At 41.8% G+C, this 23,713-nt stretch overlaps 1 protein-coding gene across 1 annotated transcript in view; it reads left to right on the forward strand.

Moving 5' to 3' along the window:
- Positions 1 to 1,127: 1,127 nt before the first annotated feature.
- Positions 1,128 to 23,713, forward strand: part of CASQ1 (calsequestrin 1) — a 73,750-nt gene continuing 51,164 nt past the window's right edge. The window contains exons 1-2 of the mRNA XM_066609036.1: positions 1,128 to 1,645; positions 16,004 to 16,088. Of these exons, the coding sequence (XP_066465133.1) occupies positions 1,403 to 1,645; positions 16,004 to 16,088 (328 nt within the window). The 5' untranslated portion in view covers positions 1,128 to 1,402. The remainder of the gene's footprint in view (positions 1,646 to 16,003; positions 16,089 to 23,713) is intronic.

The raw sequence follows: 23,713 nt of genomic DNA on the forward strand, positions 1-23,713 counted from the left end.
AGCGTATTCAGAAAAGCTATTTCATTTTGGTGCCTCTGTGTGGTTTTTGGCGCAACTAATCATGTTCTCCCCCCATCTTAGCCCTCATTTTTTATTACTTCAGTGGGATAACGTGCTTTATTACGGCGGTGAATCCAGACGCTCGGCCACTCGGTATAAAATCACCGCAGCTCGCACTCTGATGTCAATTTTGAGCGAAGTGAAGCAAATTCGCGGTTCGTCGCATCTAGCATGAATTGCAGCGCGTCTCAGCTTCTCACGCCTCCTCTGTTGACTACTTCCTGGCCTGCGTGCCTCTACTTTTGTAAGCTTTGTCAAAATTTGGCGCCTATCAACATTTTTTGGTGCGCCTACTAGTTTCGCTAGACCTTCACCATATTTTTATGAGCCCCGTTCACCTCTTTCATAAATATGGCGCAGATTACACCTCTCGGGAACTAGTAGAAAACCAGCGCAAATTACACCTGTATTGATAAATAAGCCCCAAAGTGTTTCGGACCGTACTCTTACGGGAAAAAAAACGCCCCTGTGAAAAAGCACTTATGAAGAAGCCTCCTTGAGGGCCAAGGCTCCTTTTGGGTTTTACCTAGGAGGTCTGATGTCCCTAGCAATGCTATGTAGTGCATTATAGCCCAACTAAGGTGTTGAGTTGGTTCTTCAACCACTGTGGACTACAGCTCCCAGCATCGGAGGCATACAGTAGTATTGTCTTCTGCTGGAGATCCACAGGATGGAGACCACTAGCCTAAGCTCTGCTGCAAGGTCGTCAAGATCTCCAGATCTCCAAGTCCCAAAGACCGAGCAGGGAGCAGAACTGAGTAGATCCCACTATTGCGTACAAGATCGACTTATCAGGCGCTTTCTTAGGCAGAAGACCCTGATAGTCGGCTGCCCGTATTCCCCCTTGTCCTGCTTCTGGCAGTAGGATACTTGAGGACTCGTAGTATATTAGGAGACCGATCTCATGTAGACATATATAGACAGTGGTTACAGGAGGAGGGGGGTTCAAGTGACGAATGTCCAGACTGGCAATCCTGTTAGGATAGGATGTCCCTCCCGAGTTCTTGACCTCCTCCTATCCAGCCCCCTCATCCTCATTTATGGACTGGGTGTCAGATTTTCCCTTGGCTTTTCAGTCTGTGCACACTGGGATAGCCTCCACCACTTGTTCCCAGACTCTCGCCTCCATCTCAACCAGCTCAAGGAGCTGTCCCCAAACCCCTAAGTAAGAGTGGAGCCATCTCAGCAAGAGGAGATACCTGTCCCTCCGAAACTATTCCTTTACCTGTAGGGGCGGAGAAGGGGTTTTGGTACAATCCTCCCAGAGTTTTTCCATCCCCGCCACGCTGACTTTAAACTGGGACCCTACTCTGTGACCTGTTGATTTGGAACGTGCGAGAGGATGAAGGGGCTGTGGCTGGTTTTGGCAGCTCTGTGCCTGGCCCTAGCCAACCTGGGTGCTAGGGCTGAGGACGGACTGGACTTCCCAGAGTATGACGGAGAGGACAGAGTCATCCACATCAACTTGAAAAACTATAAAGCTGCCCTAAAGAAGTACGAAGTTTTGGCCTTGCTATACCATGAACCTATTGAGGATGACAAAGCTTCCAAAAGACAGTTTGAGATGGAGGAGCTGATATTGGAGGTACCAAGAGACTCAAGGAGATACTTATTGTATATGTCATGGTTGCATGTAACCACAAAAGAGGAGTCAAAAACCTAAAAAAAATAGTTATGGTCCAACTTATGGTACCATTTAGTGGATCAGAACCCCAATTCTTGAGTCTTGCTCCACTAAAAGGTACTACAACTTGCTGTACCTGTTATTTCTATTGCTTTTGATGCGCCCTCCCGCAACTTTTACCTATCTCTCAACTTGGGTGCTATCATTCTGTGTTTTTCATCAGTGTCTTGTTTTGTCAAGCAGATATATCACTTAGTGATATCATGGCTTGACATATATACAGTTAGACTCAAACCCACTTTGTGTTGTAGGACTGAGTCAAACAATGTATTAAAGTTGTCGGAGGGTTCAAAAGACGTTATTTGACTTAGGATTTAGAATGGTAAGGCAACACAAAGTCTTTTTTTTTGCTATAGACAAATATTAATGAAGTAATTAGGGTGTGAATATTTATGCAATGAATGAATATTTGTGTCATATTACGTAATAGGCAACTGCATGCTAATTTTTGGAGAATAGCATCTCATTACAGCCAAATGTACTTCTTTTTTATTTTGACTATCATTTAGTTCCATTCTAATAATCAGCTGTTTGCTTTGACAAGCTCCTCCCACTGTGACATCATATGATATCGATGCCCTTCGACAATGTGTGCTTCATATGCTCCAAAGAGTTTAAGCCTATTGGCAAAATCATTGAAGGTCCAATCAGCAATTAGCTTTTGATGAATGCAATTACTTCAGGTCGATTTACATCAAGCGATTGCCAATAAGCGATATCGACCAATGACAGCTCTCCTCCCATAAACACGTGGAAACTCTGCTGAGATGTTAGACCTGACTAGTCTGTATTCTGGGCTCTGCAATAATTGAAGTGACAGATGCCACACATCCCTAGGACCGCTGGCAGGACAGATTTTCTGAATATTTCTGACTTAGGTGACCATGTCTGTCTCACAAATATTTATACCCTTCCAGCTACAACTGGGCAAGGTCTATTTTTCCTGAATATGTGCTTTTTCTGGGGATGATTTGGTACACAGACAACATACCGTAGAAGATCTGTCTCTTTACTAATTACTTCAGCCTATGTAGTGTCCATATGATGTTTAAAGGGATTGCAGCAACTATCAAAAATCTTCTCCGCTTATATAATATAAAATATTACAGAACTCATCTTGTTAATTAAAAGATGGGTCATCCATTTCTAGCAGGAAAATTCTTTAAATGTTTGCATACATTTTTCTTTTTTTGCATGCAGTACCACTTTTTAGACATCACCATCTACTATAGAAATCAATGCAACAGCGCCCCCACTGATCTACTTTACTTGATATTTGAAATGAAGTCTCCTCAGGAATGGAAAGAGCCTTTATCGACACTGAGTATGACACAGACACTACCGTATATCAAGAGTGTGATGAGCCTCATTGGAGTTGTAGTCCGAGTCACTGATGACTACTGAAAGGTCTTGTCTCATAGCCACCAGTGTTAGGATGTGTAGTTTAGTAAACCTCAGTTCTATCTAACCTCAGGTGCTGAATACTTGAGGGGTGCCAATAAGCTATTGCATCTTGGGTATTGGTGATGACTTGAAACTATATCGCAGGTGATATTACTCTAAGTTAGGTGATCTGAGAGGTAAAGACCCTCTTGGCCTACCGGTCACTTAAAGGGACTGTTCTTAATAACATGGCAGCTTTCTTCCAGAAACATCAGCACACCTGTCTACAGGTTGTGTCTGGTATTGCAGCTGAGCTCCCTTGAAGTGAATAAAGTTGAGCTGCAATACCACATACCACCTGTGGACAGGTATGGCGCTGTTTCTGAAAAGCAGCCAGGTTTTTCTAATCTGGTACAGCACCTTTAGTGACCTGTTTATTCAATAAGGACTGTTAGTAGAGTTATTGTGAACCCTCTCAAATAGGTCAATGGCGATTATACTCCTGTCATTTATCCTGATTGCCAGTGACCAATTTTGGCCGCATCTTCAGCCTAATTGGACATACTAGATCTTTCTGAGGGCAGATGGAATGAGCCGCCCTTATCATTAGCGGAAAGTAGTTTCCAATTCTAAGTCTAGAGTTGCATGCAGTCCCTTCGGAGCCCTTACTGAAGGCCAATTTGGTTAAGAAAGATTACATAGTAAGACCGATTACCTTAGAGGAACTGGCAATTTTTGCAATCAACGAGGAAACCAAAAAAAAGTGATAAACGCAAATATCACCTCCTTACGGACAGTGCAAAACACAGAACACATCTCAGCTAATGGTGGCCAAGCGGGTCTCATCTCATGAGGGCCTAACCCATCTGACGTAAACGTGACATGTGATACCTTCACACCTACAAAGGACAGTTACATGGTGGAGTATCTACTAATTACTGCAATCCAAAAACACGAGAGCCGACCGCACCTTGTGGCTCCTAAACCTCTTTATTAAATCCCGATGAAAGTATCACAAGAGAAACAGATGGCTGACGTGTTAAAACAGATAGAGATAGATAGATAGATAGATAGATAGATAGGAGATAGATAGATAGACATAGATAGATAGATAGATAGATAGATAGATAGATAGATAGATAGATAGATAGGAGATAGATAGATAGATAGATAGATAGATAGATAGATAGATAGATAGATAGATAGATATGAGATAGATATATATGAGATAGATGGATAAATAGATAGATATGAGATAGATATAAGATGATAGATAGATAGATATGAAATAGATATAAGATGATAGATAGATATGAAATAGATATAAGATGATAGATAGATAGATATGAGATAGATAGATAGATAGATAGATAGATAGATAGATAGATAGATAGATATGAGATAGATAGATAGATATGAGATAGATAGCTGATAGATAGATAGATAGATAGATAGATATGAGATAGATGGATAAATAGATAGATATGAGATAGATATAAGATGATAGATAGATAGATATGAAATAGATATTAGATGATAGATAGATAGATATGAGATAGATAGATAGATATGAGATAGATATATAGATAGATAGATAGATAGATAGATATGAGATAGATATATGACAGATAGATAGATAGATAGATAGATATGAGATAGATAGATATGAGATAGATATATGATAGATAGATAGATAGATAGATAGATAGATAGATAGATAGATATGAGATAGATAGATATGAGAGAGATATATGATAGAGATATATGATAGATAGATAGATAGATAGATATGAGATGGATAGATAGATATGTGATAGATAGATATTATATAAGATAGATAGATAGATAGATAGATAGATAGATAGATAGATAGATAGATAGATATGAGATAGATAGATATGATAGAGATATATGATAGATAGATAGATAGATAGATAGATATGAGATAGATATATGATAGATAGATAGATAGATAGATAGATAGATATGAGATAGATAGATATGAGAGAGATATATGATAGATAGATAGATAGATAGATAGATAGATAGATAGATATGAGATGGATAGATAGATATGTGATAGATAGATATTATATAAGATAGATAGATATGAGATAGATAGATAGATAGATAGATAGATAGATAGATAGATAGATATGAGATAGATAGATATGATAGAGATATATGATAGATAGATAGATAGATAGATAGATAGATATGAGATAGATAGATAGATAGATAGATATGAGATAGATAGATATGAGATAGATAGATAGATAGATAGATAGGAGATAGATAGATAGGAGATAGATATGAGATAGATAGATAGATATGAGATAGATAGATAGATAGATAGATAGATAGATAGATAGATAGATGAGATGGATAGATATGAGATAGATAGATATGAGATAGATAGATAGATAGATAGATATGAGATAGATAGATAGATAGATAGATAGATAGATAGATAGATAGATATGAGATAGATAGATATGAGATAGATAGATAGATAGATAGATAGGAGATAGATAGATTTGTCAGGACACATCCCCACCCTATTTTCGGTACTTTTCCATGTCCACACATTCTTAGCTCAGGCGATTACAGGGGGTTCCTATTTCCCGGTATAATTAGATGTGCTGGTGACGTGCTCCCGGGGTGTGAGGTGGTGATTGTCATGTTACAGGACAGTGTGTGCTCCTTACATTGTTATATCACCCTGTGCTGCAGACGCCCAGCTCCACTCCTACTAGAGATGATGGTGGTAGTAGTGGGGGATATGTGATAGTGACCCCTCTGTGCCATTCTCCATAGGTGGAGTTCAGCCGTATAGGAGACTGACTTAATGTCGGCCACAGATGTTTCTAAATTTAATGTATTGGGATTTGCCGGTTATAACGCTCCAGCGCCTGTACCTTTATAAGGTATGTTGTGTGGGTCTGGGCACAGCGTCTTCGCTGACTCCACTAAAAACAAAATCCCAGTTCTCCCAGTGGATTGGAGGAGAGCAATCGCTGTGGCCAAGAATGGGCCGGCCTGGGGCAGATGGACTGGAACGGGAGATGTGTTGAGTGGCGCTGGCTGGCATACCACACCCGGGCACTGCTTAGGTTACAGGCTGAAGTGCACATTCAGGGGAATCGCAGTACTGCTCCATATGGTCGTCTCTCGGGAGGCTTAGAGGGGACGAAAGCTCCTCTCACACTGAAGCAGCACCTTCCTAGAGGGTCAAAAATAGACTCTTTATAAGGTTCGCCCGTCGCTCAGATGCCCGCTCCCCGGGCGCACTAACAGAGCCCAAAATACACCGGATAAAAGTATCAATGTGGCCATATTCAGCCCCCAATGCTTAATTGTAGTAGAAAGCAACTAACCCCATAGGCAGCCTCTTCCCAACCTCAAATGACTGACAACAGAGAAAATAGACTGTAGTCACCAGCCCCACAGTCAGTACCCCAGTCTGAACTGTCAGAAGTGCAGCAAGACGTTGTATTCCCCTGCCCTATAGTCATGCTGTTCGCAGCTGGGAATAGCTGATAACAGGGAGCAATAGCTTGTAGTCACCTATTCAACAGTTAACTTGTCCACAACTCGAAATGGCTGATAACAGGGAGCAATGGTTTGTACTTCCCTGCCCTATAGTCAGCCTCTATACACCTTGAAATGGCTGATAAAAGTGAGCAATAACTTGTACTCCCCCGCCGTTTAGTCATCCTGTTTGCAGCTTGGAATAGCTGATAACAGGGAGCAATAACTTGTATTCACCTGCCCTACAGTCATCCTGTTCGCAGCTTGGAATAGCTGATAACAGGGAGCAATAGCTTGTATTCCCCTGCCCTATAATCATCCTGTCTACTGCTTGAACTGGCTGATATCAGGAAGTCTTAGCTTATATTCCCCTGCTCTACAGTCATCCTGTTTTTAAGCTGGGAATAGCTGATAACAGAGAGCAATAGCTTGTATTCCCCTGTCCATCAATCATCCTGTTCCCGGCTTTAACCCTTTCCAATCCACTGTCTGACGTCTGAAGACATTCTGATTGGAGGCTGTACAGATCCGATGTCGGAAGACGTCCGGCAGGGTGTTCTTACCGTATATTACTGGCCGCTCTGTTGTTGGGGGCCTCTCCAGCATGTCCCATACCGCAGTACTGGCTCTAGCCAGCAGATGGTGCCATTGTATAATGGCAGAAAGAGAAAGCCCCCTAGGAAACCCCAAAACCAAAATTGGATTGCAAAGGGTTAAATGGCTAATAACAGGGAGCAATAGCTTATATTATCCTGTTTAAGGGCCCTTTTACACTAAACGATTCGCCTTCAGATAATTCGCTGGGCGGTGTGACTGATAATCGTTCCGTGTAAATGCTGCCGGCGACTGAACGACTAATGATGATTGGTTGGCTTATTGTCCATGGTTCAGCTCCTGCAGGCTGCCAGCCGTGTAAACAGGCAGTAATCCATCTATCAATGGCGGCTTGTTTACTGTGACTGCAGGTGAGCGGGTGGAAGCCATCTCCGTCGCGCTCCGTCCCCATTCACTCAGTGATCATCGCTCTGGTGCTGGGACGTCTGTCAGGCACAGAGTCAAAATCAGTGGCGCTTCCGCAGCTGATTTCAGAAGATACCGCGCTCCACCTCACCTCCAAAGGTTCTGCGCTCTTGGTGCTTCCTTCACCGGGCACCTGGCAGCCTCTAGTGAGTGCTCCACCGCTGGTCAGATGATGTGAAAGTGACCAGCAGTGCTGCTCTCGTAAGATGCCGCCGGGTGCCCGGTGAAGGAAGCGGCGAGAGCGCAGAGCCTTTGGAGGTGAAGGGGAGCGCGGTATCTTGTGAAATCAGCTGCGGAATTGAAGCTGATTTTGAGTCAAATCTGCACTGATGGTTCAGATTTTGACTCTGTTTTGGATGTGGAAATGCCGCAGGATTTTCTGCTGCAGAAAGTGCGCCGCATTACCTCTACGTGTAAACACACCCTCACAGTCATCTTGTCCACAGCCTGAAATGTCTGACAACAGGGAGCAATAGCATGTAGACAATAGTGCTACAGCCAGACTCTCCTTGAAAAAGTGACTATAAGGAAGAATATGTTGTATTCAGCTGATTAATGGCTGATAACAGAAAGCAATAGGCTATTGTCACTATTTAGGATGACTATTTGGTAAGAATACACATAGCATCACATTTGTTTCTTTTTAATCCACCTACACCTCATACTTCTCACAGCTGAGGACATGTTACATTTGTATCCCGTGTAGACAATCCTCTGTTGCACTCTTTTCGGGAAACATGACTCCTATACTCATGGGACTCTTCCAGAGTGAGACTTCTCTTAGTATTGGACTACTCTTAAAATGGGACTCCTCTTAGCATGAGACTCCTTTTAGTCCTGGACCATCTTAGCGTGGGACTCCTCTTAGTCCTGGACCCATCTTAGTATGAGACTCCTCTTAGCCATGGACCCCTCTTGGCATATGACTCCTCTGAACCCAGAACTTCTCTTAATTTAACATAGGACCCCTCTTAGTATGGAACTCCTCTTAGCCATGGACCCATCTTGGCATATGACTCCTCTGAACCCAGAACTTCTCTTAATTTAGCATAGGACCCCTCTTAGCATGGGACTCCTCTTAGCCATGGACCCCTCTTGGCATATGACTCCTCTGAACCCAGAACTTCTCTTAATTTAGCATAGGACCCCTCTTAGTATGGAACTCCTCTTAGCCATGGACCCATCTTAACATATGACTCCTCTGAACCCAGGACTTCTCTTAATTTAGCATAGGACCCCTCTTAGCCATGGACCCCTCCTAGCACGGGACTTCTCCTAGCCCTGGACCCCTCTTGGCATATGACTCCTCTAAAACCAGGACGTCTTTTATCTTAGCATAGAACTCCTCTTAGGGTTTATTCACATCAGTGTTGGAGGTTCTCCGCTGCTGATATCCGCTAGAAAATAGGACAAAATAGCACAGCAAGTTGCGCTATTTCAGCCCGAAAATTCCTGCAAAATACTGGACCGCTGGAAGGAATTCAAACGAACCCCATTATAGTCAATGGCTGTCTGTTTCGCACTGTTCTGTTCTGTTATACGACGGAGCAGTTCGACCAGGGGGTGCTGTTCTCCTGCTCCCCAAACGCAGCAGGAAAATGGAACACTCTAACCCTTTGGGTCCTTCTACACTGGACAACCATTCGGTGCCTCAGTGTCCAACGGTCATCCTAGTGATAATCACTCCCATACTTTCACACAGGAGTAATCATCACTCAGGGAATCGAGGCGGAATGCGCCATGGATCTCTTCCAGGCGCCTTGTCTACATTCACTGTGAACAGGTTGTCATTTGTAGATGAAGACTGCCTGTTTATCGTCATTTGATTTTTATGCCTGCAGTAATTGAACGATGAACAAATTATCATTCAGACTGCTGTGATCCACAAATAATCTTTCACTGTAGAAGGACCCTTAGCTCAGGACTCTACTTAGCATGGGACTTCCATTAGAATGGGACTTCTCTTAGTCCAAGACTCCTCTTACCATATGAGTCCGTTTACAGTACCATCAGACTTCTCTTAGCATGTGACTCCTTTTAGCTCAGGACTTCTTAGTCCAAGATTCCTCTTAGCCCTGGATCACGTCTTAGCATAGGACTCCTCTTAACTGAAACTCCTTTTAGCGTTCGATCCCTCATACCATGTTACTACTCTTAGCTCAAGACTTCTCATACCATGGGACTCCTCTTAACCCTGGATCCATCTTACTATGGGTCTTCTCTTAGCCCAAGACTTCTCATAACATTGGACTCCCCTTAACCCAAGACTTTTCATAACATAGGACTCCTCATAGCCGAAGACTTCTCATAACATGGGACTCCTCTTAGCCCAAGATTCCTTATACCATGGGACTCCTCTTACATGGGACTCTTGTTAGCCCAAGATTCCTTATATCATGGGACTATTCTTAACCCTTGACCAATCTTACCATGGGACTCCACTTAGCCCAAGACTTCTCATACCATGAGACTTCTCTTAACCCTAAACCCATCTTACCATGGACTTCTCTTAGTGCAAGTCTACTCATAACATTGGACTCCTCTTAGCCCAAGAGTCCTTATACCGTCGTACACCTTTTAGCCCTGTAACCCTCTTACCATGGGACTCTTCTTAGCCCAAGATCCCTCACACCATAGGACTCCTCTTAACCCTGGACCGATCTTACCATGGGACTTCTCTTAGCCCAAGACTTCTCATAACATGGGACTCCTCTCAGCCCTAGATTCCTTATACCATGGGACTCCCCTTAGCTCAAGACTCCTTATACTAAGGGGCTCCTCTTAGAGCAAGGATTCCTGTCCCCCTTGAAGAGTCATGGGTTAAAATCAATGACCTAGAAAACCTTTGACCTCCACAGTGTTTCTTTTATAGGTCAAAAACTTGGTTCTGGTCCTCCTTTAAGAAATAAACATGGAGATCACACGACCACCGCAGCTCAAAAAAGGAAAGCCTGATGCGCCTTCATCCCTCTCCATCCAATCCCATCTAGAGGGACGTGTGACTCTTGGTTTGCTCCCAATCTTATGGTTGGTGGAGCCCTGTGAAGGTTCCCAATAATCATAAGGATGATGGATGTCAGCACTGTGAGCTTCTTCTTACCAACCATCTGCTTTTAGAGTACATGGACAATGCCGTGTTCACAAGCCACCCAAAAACCAAATCCTTCAAATCGCTCACTCCACCCTTTAACCCTAATAGGCCACCAATCTGGGCATAACATTGCTTATTACACTGGGCTGGATCGATATGTAGAGCTACTTGATGTGGCTATAACCTATAGCCGGTTCTTCCACTAGATGGCATCACAACCTGCAAATCCATCGTATACTTCTGACCAACTGCTGTTTACTGCAGAGATCACAGGAGTTTTTTTTCCGCGTTTTGAGCATCTGCTCATCTTACTAACTGCATCAAAACATAATAGATTGTTACGTGGGCGGCAGGAGCGAAGTGTCATGGAAGACAGAAGGGAGACAGAGTTCAGAAGAAGGCGGCCTTACAGAAATATCTCTACCTATGTGTAGAAATAGTCTAGCGCCAACTAACAGAAACGAGCCGCAGGAATCCTGGAGAATTACTCACTTTTTCATCTATTGCATTTATGGAGAATTGAGCCAAAATAATAATTAAAATAAGAAAAAGTCACAAAAAATGTAAGAAATCCGAAGTATGAGACATAAGTCACAGAGCACCGACCATCAGAGAGTCAGGGGAGCACATGCTACAGTCTAAAACTTGTGGCTCTCCAGATCTTGTGAAACTACTCGTCAAAGCATGCTGGGAGTTGGAGCTTCACAACATCTGGAAAGCCACAGGTTGGAGACCACAGATTACAGTATGTATCCACCAATGTCATATGGACATATGAGGCTGCCTGTCCACGGGCGAGTTGTCATTGCATTACCCGTGGCGATAATCCGGCTGTGGGGAACGCAGGGAACACTTTCCATAGGCTAACTATAGAAAGCGCAGCCCGATGTAAAGGAGCGAAGAATCACAGCGATTCTCTGCTGTAGAGATTCAAATAGCGGTATACTGCGATTTTCCGCAATTTTCCACGGTGAGCCTATCTATTAGATAGGTCTCGCCGCGGACACGTATCAGTTTTCCCCCCTGCTCCACCAGCAGAGGAATATCGGTAGCGATATTCTGCCTCGGCCGTGGACAGGCAGCCTAAAGATATACAGCAACTGAGTAATTATATAGGGAGCAGTATTATAGTAGTTAAATTCTTGTACATAGGGGGCAGTATTATAGTAGTTATATTCTTGTACATAGGGGGCAGTATTATAGTAGGTATATTCTTGTACATAGGGGGCAGTATTATAGTAGTTATATTCTTGCACATAGGAGGCAGTATTATAGTAGTTATATTCTTGTACATAGGAGGCAGTATTATAGTAGTTATATTCTTGTACATAGGGGGCAGTATTATAGTAGTTATATTCTTGTACATAGGGGGTAGTATTATAGTAGTTATATTCTTGTACATAGGGGGCAGTATTATAGTAGGTATATTCTTGTACATAGGGGGCAGTATTATAGTAGTTATATTCTTGCACATAGGAGGCAGTATTATAGTAGTTATATTCTTGTACATAGGAGGCAGTATTATAGTAGTTATATTCTTGTACATAGGGGGCAGTATTATAGTAGTTATATTCTTGTACATAGGGGGCAGTATTATAGTAGTTACATTCTTGTACATAGGAGGCAGTATTATAGTAGTTATATTCTTGTACATAGGGGGCAGTATTATAGTAGTTACATTCTTGTACATAGGGGGCAGTATTATAGTAGATATATTCTTGTACATAGGGGCAGTATTATAGTAGTTATATTCTTGTACATTGGACAGTATTATAGTAGTTACATTCTTGTACGGAGGGGACAGTATTATAGTAGTTATAGTCTTGTACATAGGAGGCAGTATTATAGTAGTTATATTCTTGTACATAGGGGGCAGTATTATAGGAGTTATATTCTTGTACATCGGGGGCAATATTATAGTAGTTATATTCTGGTACATAGGAGGCAGTATTATAGTAGTTCTATTCTTGTACATAGGGGGCAGTATTATAGTAGTTATATTTTTGTACATAGGGGGCAGTATTACAGTAGTTATATTCTTGTATATAGGGAGCAATATTATAGTAGTTATATTCTTGTACATAGGGGGCAGTATTAAAGTAGTTATATTTTTGTACATAGGGGGCGGTATTATAGTTTTTATATTATTATACATAGGAGCAGTATTATAGTAGTTATATCCTTGTATATAGCAGCAGTATTATAGTAGTTATATTCTTGTACATAGGGGGCAGTATTACAGTAGTTATATTCTTGGACATAGGAGGCAGTATTATAGTAGTTATATTCTTGTACATAGGGGGCGGTATTATAGTTTTTATATTATTATACATAGAAGCGGTATTACAGTAGTTATATTCTTGTATATAGCAGCAGTTTTATAGTAGTTATATTCGTGTACATAGGGGGCAGTATTATAGTAGTTATATCCTTGTACATAGGGGCAGTATTATAGTAGTTATATTCTTGTACATAGGGGCAGTATTATAGTAGTTATATTCTTGTACACAGGGGGCAGTATTATAGTAGTTATATTCTTGTCCATAGGGGGCAGTATTATAGTAGTTATGTTCTGGTCCATAGGGGGCAGTATTACAGTAGTTATATTCTTGTACATAGGGGGCAGTATTTTAGTAGTTATATTCTTGTACATAGGGAGCAGAATTATAGTAGTTATATTCTTGTACATAGGGGGCAGTATTATAGTAGTTATATTCTCGTACATTGGGAGCAGTATTATAGTAGTTATATTCTTGTACATAGGAGCAGTATTATAGTAGTTATATTCGTGTACATAGGAAGCTTTATTATAGTAGTTATATTCTTGTACATAGGGGGCAGTATTATAGTAGTTATATTCTTGTCCATAGGGGGCAGTATTATAGTAGCTATATTCTTGTACATAGGGGCAGTATTATAGTAGTTATATTCTTGTTCATTGGGGGCAGTATTATAGTAGTTATATTCGTGTACATAGGAAGCTTTATTATAATAGTTATATTCTTGTACATAGGGGGCTTTATTACAGTAGTTATATTCTTGTACATAGGGGCAGTATTATAGTAGTTATATTCGTGTACATATGATACAGTATTATAGTAGTTATATTCTTGTACATAGGGAGCAGTATTATAGTAGTTATATTCTTGTACATAGGCGGCAGTATTAAAGTAGTTATAGTCTTGTACATAGAGGCAGTATTATAGCAGTTATATTCTTGTACATTGGAGGCAGTATTATAGTAGTTATATTCTTGTACATAGGGGGCAGTATTATAGTAGTTATATTCTTGTACATAGAGGACAGTATTATAGTAGTTACATTCTTGTGCATAGGAGCAGTATTATAGGAGTTATATTCTTGTACATACGGGGCAGTATTATAGTAGTTATATTCTTGTACATAGGAGGCAGTATTATAGTAGTCATATGCTTGTACATAGGGGGCAGTATTATAGTAGTTATATTCTTGTACATAGGAGGCAGTATTATAGTGGTTTTATTCTTGTACATAGGAGGTGGTATTATAGTAGTTATATTCTTGTACATAGGAGCCAGTATTATAGTAGTTATATTCTTGTAGATAACATCAGTATTATAGTAGTTGTATTCTTGTACATAGTGGCAGTATTATAGTAGTTATATTCTTGTACATAGGGGGCAGTATTATAGTAGTTATAGTCTTGTACATAGGGGGCTGTATTATAGTAGTTATATTCTTGTACATAGGGAGCAGTATTATAATAGTTATATTCTTGTACATAGGGAGCAGTATTATAATAGTTATATTCTTGTACATAGGGGGCAGTATTACAGTAGTTATATTCTTGTACATAGGGAGCAGTATTATAGTAGTTATATTCTTGTACATAGGGGCAGTATTATAGTAGTTATATTCTTGTGCATAGGGGGCAGTATTATAGTAGTTATATTCTTGTACATAGGGGCAGTATTATAGTAGTTATATTCTTGTACATAGGGGCAGTATTATAGTAGTTATATTCTTGTACATAGGGAGCAGTATTATAGTAGTTATATTCTTGTACATAGGGGCAGTATTATAGTAGTTATATTCTTGTGCATAGGAGGCAGTATTATAGTAGTTATATTATTGTACATAGTGGCAGTATTATAGTAGTTATGTTCTTGTACATAGGGGGCAGTATTATAGTAGTTATATTATTGTACATAGGGGGCAGTATTATAGTAGTTATATTATTGTACATAGTGGCAGTATTATAGTAGTTATGTTCTTGTACATAGGGGGCAGTATTATAGTAGTTATATTATTGTACATAGTGGCAGTATTATAATAGTTATGTTCTTGTACATAGGGGGCAGTATTATAGTAGTTATATTATTGTACATAGTGGCAGTATTATAGTAGTTATGTTCTTGTACATAGGGGGCAGTATTATAGTAGTTATATTATTGTACATAGGGGGCAGTATGATAGTAGTTATATTATTGTACATAGTGGCAGTATTATAGTAGTTATGTTCTTGTACATAGGGGGCAGTATTATAGTAGTTATATTATTGTACATAGTGGCAGTATTATAGTAGTTATATTGTTGTACATAGTGGCAGTATTATAGTAGTTATATTCTTGTACATAGGGGCAGTATTATAGTAGTTATATTCTTCTACATAGTGGCAGTATTATAGTAGTTATATTCTTGTACATAGAAGCAGTATTATAGTAGTTATATTCTTGTACATAGGGGGCAGTATTATAGTAGTTATATTCTTGCACATAGGGGGCAGTATTATAGTAGTTATATTCTTGTACATAGGGGGCAGTATTATAGTAGTTATATTCTTGTACATAGGGGGCAGTATTATAGTAGTTATATTCTTGTACATAGGGGGCAGTATTATAGTAGTTATATTCTTGTACATAGGGAGCAGTATTATAATAGTTATGTTGTTGTACATAGGGGGCAGTATTATAGTAGTTATATTATTGTACATAGTGGCAGTATTATAGTAGTTATGTTCTTGTACATAGGGGGCAGTATTAGTTCATTCATAGTGCGTTATGAAATACCTTTATCTCGTGACTTACTAATAATTCTTACATAGCTATTACAAGATCTAATGTTATTAGGAGGCTGAGATCTCATTATATTAGAATACAATATATGTACTGATTGCTATGACTGGTTTTACAGTCCTAAAACATTATATTTCTTCTCTTTTTCTCTTTTTCCCCCTTTTCCGTCTTTTTCCCTAGTTAGCTGCCCAAGTCCTGGAAGATAAAGGGGTGGGATTTGGGTTGGTGGACGCTGAAGAAGATTCCGGTGTAGCCAAAAAGTTAGGTGAGTGTCATAATAGCTATTTTTATCAGATTGTTATGGCTTTATGTGCTACAATATAATGCTTGATGTTTCAACAGTTAATCCTGCTCTCACACCTGCGTTAGCATTAGTTCAGAGTCTCTGTCTCTCTTCTCCGTTTTTGGAGGGCAGAAAATGAAATAAAACAGAAAAGAATGGATGTTTTTTCCCATTAATTTCACGTTGGTTTAAAAATAACTAAAAGGTTTCAGTTTTCCTCTCTTCCATTACGTTTTCGTTGTTGTGGATGGGAAAATATCGCAGTCCGCAGCATTATTTTCCTATCAAAAAACGGAAACCTGATGGTATGGAAGCTTCCCGTGTTTTTGAATCCCAATTGAAATCATTGGTGCAAACAACGGATCCATTTTTTTCTGTTTTATTCCAGTTTCTTCGCTCCAAAAATGGAGCAGAGAGAAGGAAACCGTGAACTGAGCTCTAACACAAGTGTGAAAGCAGCCCTAACCTGCCCTCTAGTGGGTAAAACTGAAATAAAACTTTAAAGATTGGCCGTGATAAATCCCCTTAAGGGGTCTTCCATTTTTCTGGTGGCATGTTAAGCCATAGTTATTGGATGTCTATGAGGTTGATCCCTTACAAATTCCTTAATTGAATGGACTTATCCTATTTTGTGCTTTTTACTTGTCTTTGTGACCCAGAATTATTAGAACTTTTTGGCACATAAACACCTCCTCTTCACAAGCCACGCCTCCTCTTGAGTTTGCGTTTGGACACAGGGATTGAGTCAGATGATGCCATGCCCGGTGTCCAACGTGGAGCGCTGCATTGTGGGTGGTTGCATGAAGCTTCTTAGGAATCCGGGAGGTGTTCCCTTTTCCCTGGAGCATCCCAGATATTCCAGGCGGATCTGGCCAATATGGTGGATGGCAGATGTGTTGTCCCACCCTACATACAAACAATGGAGGCAAACACTAAGGAGGCGGAGTTATTTAAAATAGCGTTTTATATGTCTGTCTTAATCTAATGTGCGCTAGAGGGAGGTGCGCCAACTGTATTAGGGGGTGCAGAATCTTTTCAAAAAGTTGCCGCAACTTTTGCCTTGCTGCATGTGCCAGAAAAGGAAATTTATGCCACCTAGTTTTGTGTTGCAATTGCGTAGGTTTGCGCTATAATTTACATCAGTTTCTAGACTAAATTATTATAAATCTGCTGCAAAAAGCCTCTCCTGCCAAGCCCCGCACATTTTTGGGGGAGAATAGCCGAAAAACGAAAATAGTTGCTGGGTTGCGCCAAAACCTGCAACTGGTTTTCGTCAATATGGGGCATGTAACATAAATTCAACCCACCCCATCTTCAGTCTAGTAGAAGCAGATATTTTGGGGCATATGTATTATGTTTTGTATGCCAGATTTCTGGTGCAGAAAAGTGGCAATTTTGGAGCAATCACCAACATTGCAATTTTTTGGATGGCTTGCAGCAGGTTCTGCCACATTTTTTAAAAGTGGGCAGGGCCTAGCAATATGGGGTGTGGCCATGCACAGACTTTGAGATTTACTATAATGTATTCCCGAAACTTTCAGCTAAAACCTACAATAGCTTATATCTATTGTCAGCTTCCGTCTGGCGCACAGGGGTGTTGCTTTTACCTCTTAATATATTTGCATATATATACACCTCTAAATACCCTGTTTCCCTGAAAATAAGACATAGCATGATTTTCCAGAATTTTTGAGGATGCAAAATTATTTTTCATGCTTAAAATATAAGCCCTACTCCAAAATTAAGCCCTGCTAACAGTTAATTAAAAAAGTCAATTTAAATAGTGTCCATGCAGCTATACATGTAAAAAAGTTAAACCTTTTTGAACAAAAATTAATATAAGACACTGTCTTATTTTCAGGGAAACACGGTATATACCTGCGGCGGGCAGCAACCCCACCATCCAGTATGTCAGTCACTCTGTCTGTTTCCCGACCGCCGCTGTTGTAAGCAGACTATATGACTCCTGTCCTGACCTCTCCTCCCAGTGTCTGTGCTGCGCAGAAGATGTGGATGACGGGAGGATACGTCAGGGGTCATATAGTCTGCTTACAACAGCCACGGTTGGATGGGAAATAGAGTGACTGACATACTGGATGGTGGGGTTGCTGCCCGCCGCAGGTATATATTTTTTTACTGGGCATTAATATGGTAAGTAAAAAATAAATACCAGCATCGGCCTGGAGACGTGATTACCAGCTGTGCCGACGAGTTACCAGCTAGGTGGCAACCCCTATCAACCGTAGATCCGTGTGAAAAAAAAAATCGTATTGCCGACCGTATTCATAGTCAAGAATAGGACATGCGATGCGTAATGTCTGTGGACATCGGTGTCCGTGTGCTGTGCGATGTGAGATGCGCTTCAGATTCTCGAATGCAACCGGCAATATGGCCGCCTGAATGAGACGGCGGGAAAGATAAGGCGGGACCTATGCTATCACTGCTTTATTGAAACTCGCACACTATTGTGCGGCGTTGGAATACTCCGAGAAAAAAAATGAGACCCGCTCATGCGCAACTACGCTCCGTAGCAGTGAGCGTAGTGGCGCATACGGCCATGTGAAGAAGCCCTCACTCTTCACTTGTGGCGCAACAAGAAGAATAAGGCGCTATTCAGACGGGGGCAGTCAGTTACACATGTGGCCGAAAATATAGCCATGTGAATAAGCCCCGAATCTTCCCCTTTGTTCTTCTTCAACAATAGCGGCGGACATTTATTCCTCCGTCCACAGTAGGGGCAGAAATGATATCCTCTGTCTGTAGTAGAGATAGCTATTGTGTCAACTACATAGTCCATTCTGTGTCCCCGACATGGCCGAGTTGGACACTTCGTCCCCAACGTTTCTCAACAACATCCTTAATATAGGAAAGTATTTAGAAGAAAAAACGTATTGCCCACAGCAACCAATCACGGCGCAGCTTTCATGTCATATTTTGCTGTGGTCAAATGAAAGCTGCTCTGTGACTGGTTGCTGTGGGCAACAAAGATGGTTCTTCTTTCAGATACCTTCATAGATCTGCCCCTTTATCCCAATACACACAATGAAGCCAACATTAGGTCCTCCGTCTGCTCCATCCAGGACAGCCCACATTGTGTTGGACAATCTCCTTCCTATAATGTAACGCATTGAAGACCTAAAATCAATGTGAGTTGCCACCTTTGTCATAAAGAAATACCAGCCAAGGTAAAATGGGGAGTGGTTGGGGACGTGGCTTACCACACAGTATGTTTTTAACTCTAGTGGCCCCTACTAGTAATTGCGCCCCTCTTAGTGGCCCCAATAGCAACAGTGGCCCCAGTTGTGGTCCCAATAGTAATAGTGACCCCAATATTAAGAGTGCCCCTGTTAGTACCTCCAGTAGTAATAGTGCCCCTATAGTAGCCCCAATGGTAATAGTGATTTGATAGTTAGCCCAGTAGCAATAATGCCACCATTAGTAGCCCTAGTAGTAAGCTCCAATAATAATAGTGCCCCCCATACTGGTCCCAGTAGTAATAGTAACCCCCATAGTGGTCCCAGCAGTAATAGTAACTCCTGCAGTGGTCTCAGTAGTAAAACTGACCCCCATAGTGGTCCCAGTAGTAATAGTGACTCCTGCAGTGGTCTCAGTAGTAATAGTGACCCCCTTAGTGGTCCCAGTAGTAATAGTGACTCCTGCAGTGGTCTTAGTAGTAATAGTGACCCCCATAGTGGTCCCAGTAGTAGTAGTAACTCCTGCAGTGGTCTCAGTAGTAATAGTGACCCCCATAGTGGTCCCAGAAGTAATAGTGCTCTCCACAATGGCCCCAGTAGTAATAGTGCCCCCCATACTAGTCACAGTAGTAATAGTAACCCCCCATAGTGGTCCCAGTAGTAATAGTAACCCCCATAGTGGTCCCAGCAGTAATAGTAACTCCTGCAGTGGTCTCAGTAGTAACACTGACCCCCATAATGGTCCCAGTAGTAATAGTGACCCCCTTAGTGGTCCCAGTAGTAATAGTGACTCCTGCAGTGGTCTCAGTAGTAATAGTGACCCCCATAGTGGTCCCAGTAGTAATAGTGACTCCTGCAGTGGCCTCAGTAGTAATACTGACCCCCATAGTGGTCCCAGTAGTAATAGTGACTCCTGCAGTGGTCTTAGTAGTAATAGTGACCCCCCTAGTGGTCCCAGTAGTAATAGTGACTCCTGCAGTGGCCTCAGTAGTAATACTGACCCCCATAGTGGTCCCAGTAGTAATAGTGACTCCTGCAGTGGTCTTAGTAGTAATAGTGACCCCCCATAGTGGTCCCAGTAGTAATAGTGACTCCTGCAGTGGCCTCAGTAGTAATACTGACCCCCATAGGGGTCTCAGTAGTAACAGTAACTCCTGCAGTGGTCTCAGTAGTAATAGTGACCCCCATAGTGGTCCCAGTAGTAATAATGACTCCTGCAGTGGTCTTAGTAGTAATAGTGACCCCCATAGTGGTCCCAGTAGTAATAATGACTCCTGCAGTGGTCTTAGTAGTAATAGTGACCCCCATAGTGGTCCCAGTAGTAATAGTGCTCTCCACAATGGCCCCAGTAATAATAGTGACCCCCCCCCCCCCCCCCCCGGACTCTTTCCTGTGGTGTTTGTAAATGTATTGAACACAACGCAGATGTTGGGGGGAGTCCAGGGCCCTGAGTGAGCGGTGTCTGGAACGCAGATGCCGGGAGGAGAGGTACATGAGGGAACAAAACTGTCTGCTGCCGGGCTGGAGCTGCTCTGTGCAGGTAAGAATTTTTTACCCGCCTCTAATAGGGATGGTAAAAAATAAATACCGGCACCGGCACTCTGGACATATTACCGGCCAAGCCAGTGGGCTACCGGTCGGGTGGCAACCCTATATCAATATCAACTGATGAGATACCAACTGTGAAAAATTAAAGTGACCTGACTTGTTGCTACGGGCAACAGACACCTTCATTTTAATGTTGCCCTATTTCTGTTAAGTGAACCCCAAACATCAACACCAATTGTATGGTAATGTCCCACAGAATGGCTGCCTCCCTCTGAGCGAGCGGCTCGGCGTAAACTTTCATCTTTCCTATTTATGTCATAGATTTCTTTCCGTCTTCGTAAACAATCCTACAGAAGGAGCAGGTTATAGACGTTAAAGAATAAGTCCAATTAAATTAAAAAGTGAAGCACCTGGTTGCCATAGAGATCTCTATTCTGATTATACGGGGGGGCTCGGAGCGGCGAGGCTTCGCGGAGAACACGATGTTTTGTCGGAATGGAGCACAAACAGACCAGACTGCGTTAACCTCGCTGATCAAACATTTCTTCATTAGTGGTAAATTGGCGTAATTCTCTGCGAGAAGTGCCCGGCACGGACATGAAAAGCCTGGTGCCTGAGTACATCTCAAGCGGACCTGATTAGCCGCCGCACCGCCGGAGTGTCGTCATGTCGAGGTTAGGAGCCCTCCGCCAGTGCTCATTGTGGGGATGAGACTCTCTCCAGGGGACGCGGTTTATGCGGTTTACAGTCCTCGCGCCTAAAGGAAGAATTCTCGGAAGTCTTCTTGACGCATTGAAATCTAAGGAGTCTTCCTGGACAAATCCCCTCAGCCCACTTAAAGGGATTTTCCGACTATTGACTTACGGTGTAGCTATAAAGCTGGGGTGACTTTTGGATAATGAGTCGGTCGTCGCATGATCGCCGATTACTGTAACCTCTCTGTTTCCTTATCAGACCAAAAACCGAGGGCGACTCGCAATGACCACAAGAAGTTTTACAGTTGGCGTCCGATTTTCTCCCATTGACAGAAATGTAATTTATGTACAAGATGACTCCACTAGCGGAATAGTGAGTGCAGCTCTGGAGTATAATACAGGATGTAACTCAGGATCAGTACAGGATAAGTAATGTATGTACACAGTGACTTCACCAGCAGAATAGTGAGTGCAGCTCTGGGGTATAATACAGGATGTACCGCATGATCAGTACAGGATTAGTAATGTATGTACACAGTGACTCCACTAGCAGAACAGTGAGTGCAGCTCTGGGGTATAATACAGGATGTAACTCAGGATCAGTACAGGATAAGTAATGTATCTACACAGTGACTCCGCCAACAGAATAGTGAGTGCAGCTCTGGAGTATAATACAGGATGTAACTCAGGATCAGTACAGGATAAGTAATGTATGTACACAGTGACTCCACCAGCAGAATGGTGAGTGCAGCTCTGGAGTATAATACATGATGTAACTCAGGATCAGTACAGGATAAGTAATGTATGTACACAGTGACTCCACCAGCAGAATAGTGAGTGCAGCTCTGGGGTATAATACAGGATATAACTCAGGATGAGTACAGGATAAGTAATGTATGTATATAGTGACTCCACCAGAAGAATAGTGAGTGCAGCTCTGGAGCATAATACAGGATGTAACTCAGGATCAGTATAGGATAAGTAATGTATGTACACAGTGACTCCACCAGCAGAATAGTGAGTGCAGCTCTGGAGTATAATACAAGATGTAACTCAGGGTCAGTACGGGATAAGTAATGTATGTACACAGTGACTCCACCAGCAGAATAGTGAGTGCAGCTCTGCAGTATAATACATGATGTAACTCAGGATCAGTACAGGATAAGTAATGTATGTACACAGTGACTCCACCAGCAGAATAGTGAGTGCAGCTCTGCAGTATAATACAGGATGTAACTCAGGAGCAGTACAGGATAAGTAATGTATGTACACAGTGACTCCACTAGCAGAATAGTGAGTGCAGTTCTGGGGTATAATACAGGATGTAAATCAGGATCAGTACAGGATAAGTAATGTATGTACACAGTGACTCCACCAGCAGAATAGTGAGTGCAGCTCTGGAGTATAATACAGGATGTAACTCAGGATCAGTACAGGATAAGTAATGTATGTACACAATGACTCCACTAGCAGAATAGTGAGTGTAGCTCTGGAGTACAATACAGGATGTAAATCAGGATCAGTACAGGATAAGTAATGTATGTACACAGTGACTCCACCAGCAGAATAGTGAGTGCAGCTCTGGAGTATAATACAGGATGTAACTCAGGATCAGTACAGGATAAATAATGTATGTACACAGTGACTCCACAGCAGAATAGTGAGTGCAGCTCTGGGGTATAATATAGGATGTAACTCAGGATCAGTACAGCTGGCTCCACCAGCAGAATAGTGAGTGCAGCTCTGGAGTATAAACATTTGCTTTCCATCTTGCTGTTCCACAAAGGATTGGTAAAACGCTAGCGTGAAAAGGGCGTATTGCGATGTATACAAACAATGAAGTCACACGGATCCTGCAACAAGTCCACTGGGAAATCCGTGTCCTAAAAAGTCCCATTGCTTCTAATGGAAACCTGCGCCAAAGTCTGTGACGTGGATTTTTCTGCATGCGGATTTCAATTCCACATGTGGAAAAACAATAGGTGTCACGCGGTTTCCATGCCCGGAAAACCACACGCAGATTTGCCCATTGAAAAGATCTACATCCGCGTGCGGATCTGTGGAAGAAATCCATAGAATAACTGCTGTTGATGTGGAATCCGAGCGGAAAAAGCCGCGGCACGAGACACTTGTGGCGATTTTGCTGGCTGGAGTTAAATTGTGACGGCAT

This window comes from Eleutherodactylus coqui, chromosome 6 (assembly GCF_035609145.1).
Source record: "Eleutherodactylus coqui strain aEleCoq1 chromosome 6, aEleCoq1.hap1, whole genome shotgun sequence".
NCBI classification, from domain to species: Eukaryota; Metazoa; Chordata; class Amphibia; order Anura; family Eleutherodactylidae; genus Eleutherodactylus; species Eleutherodactylus coqui.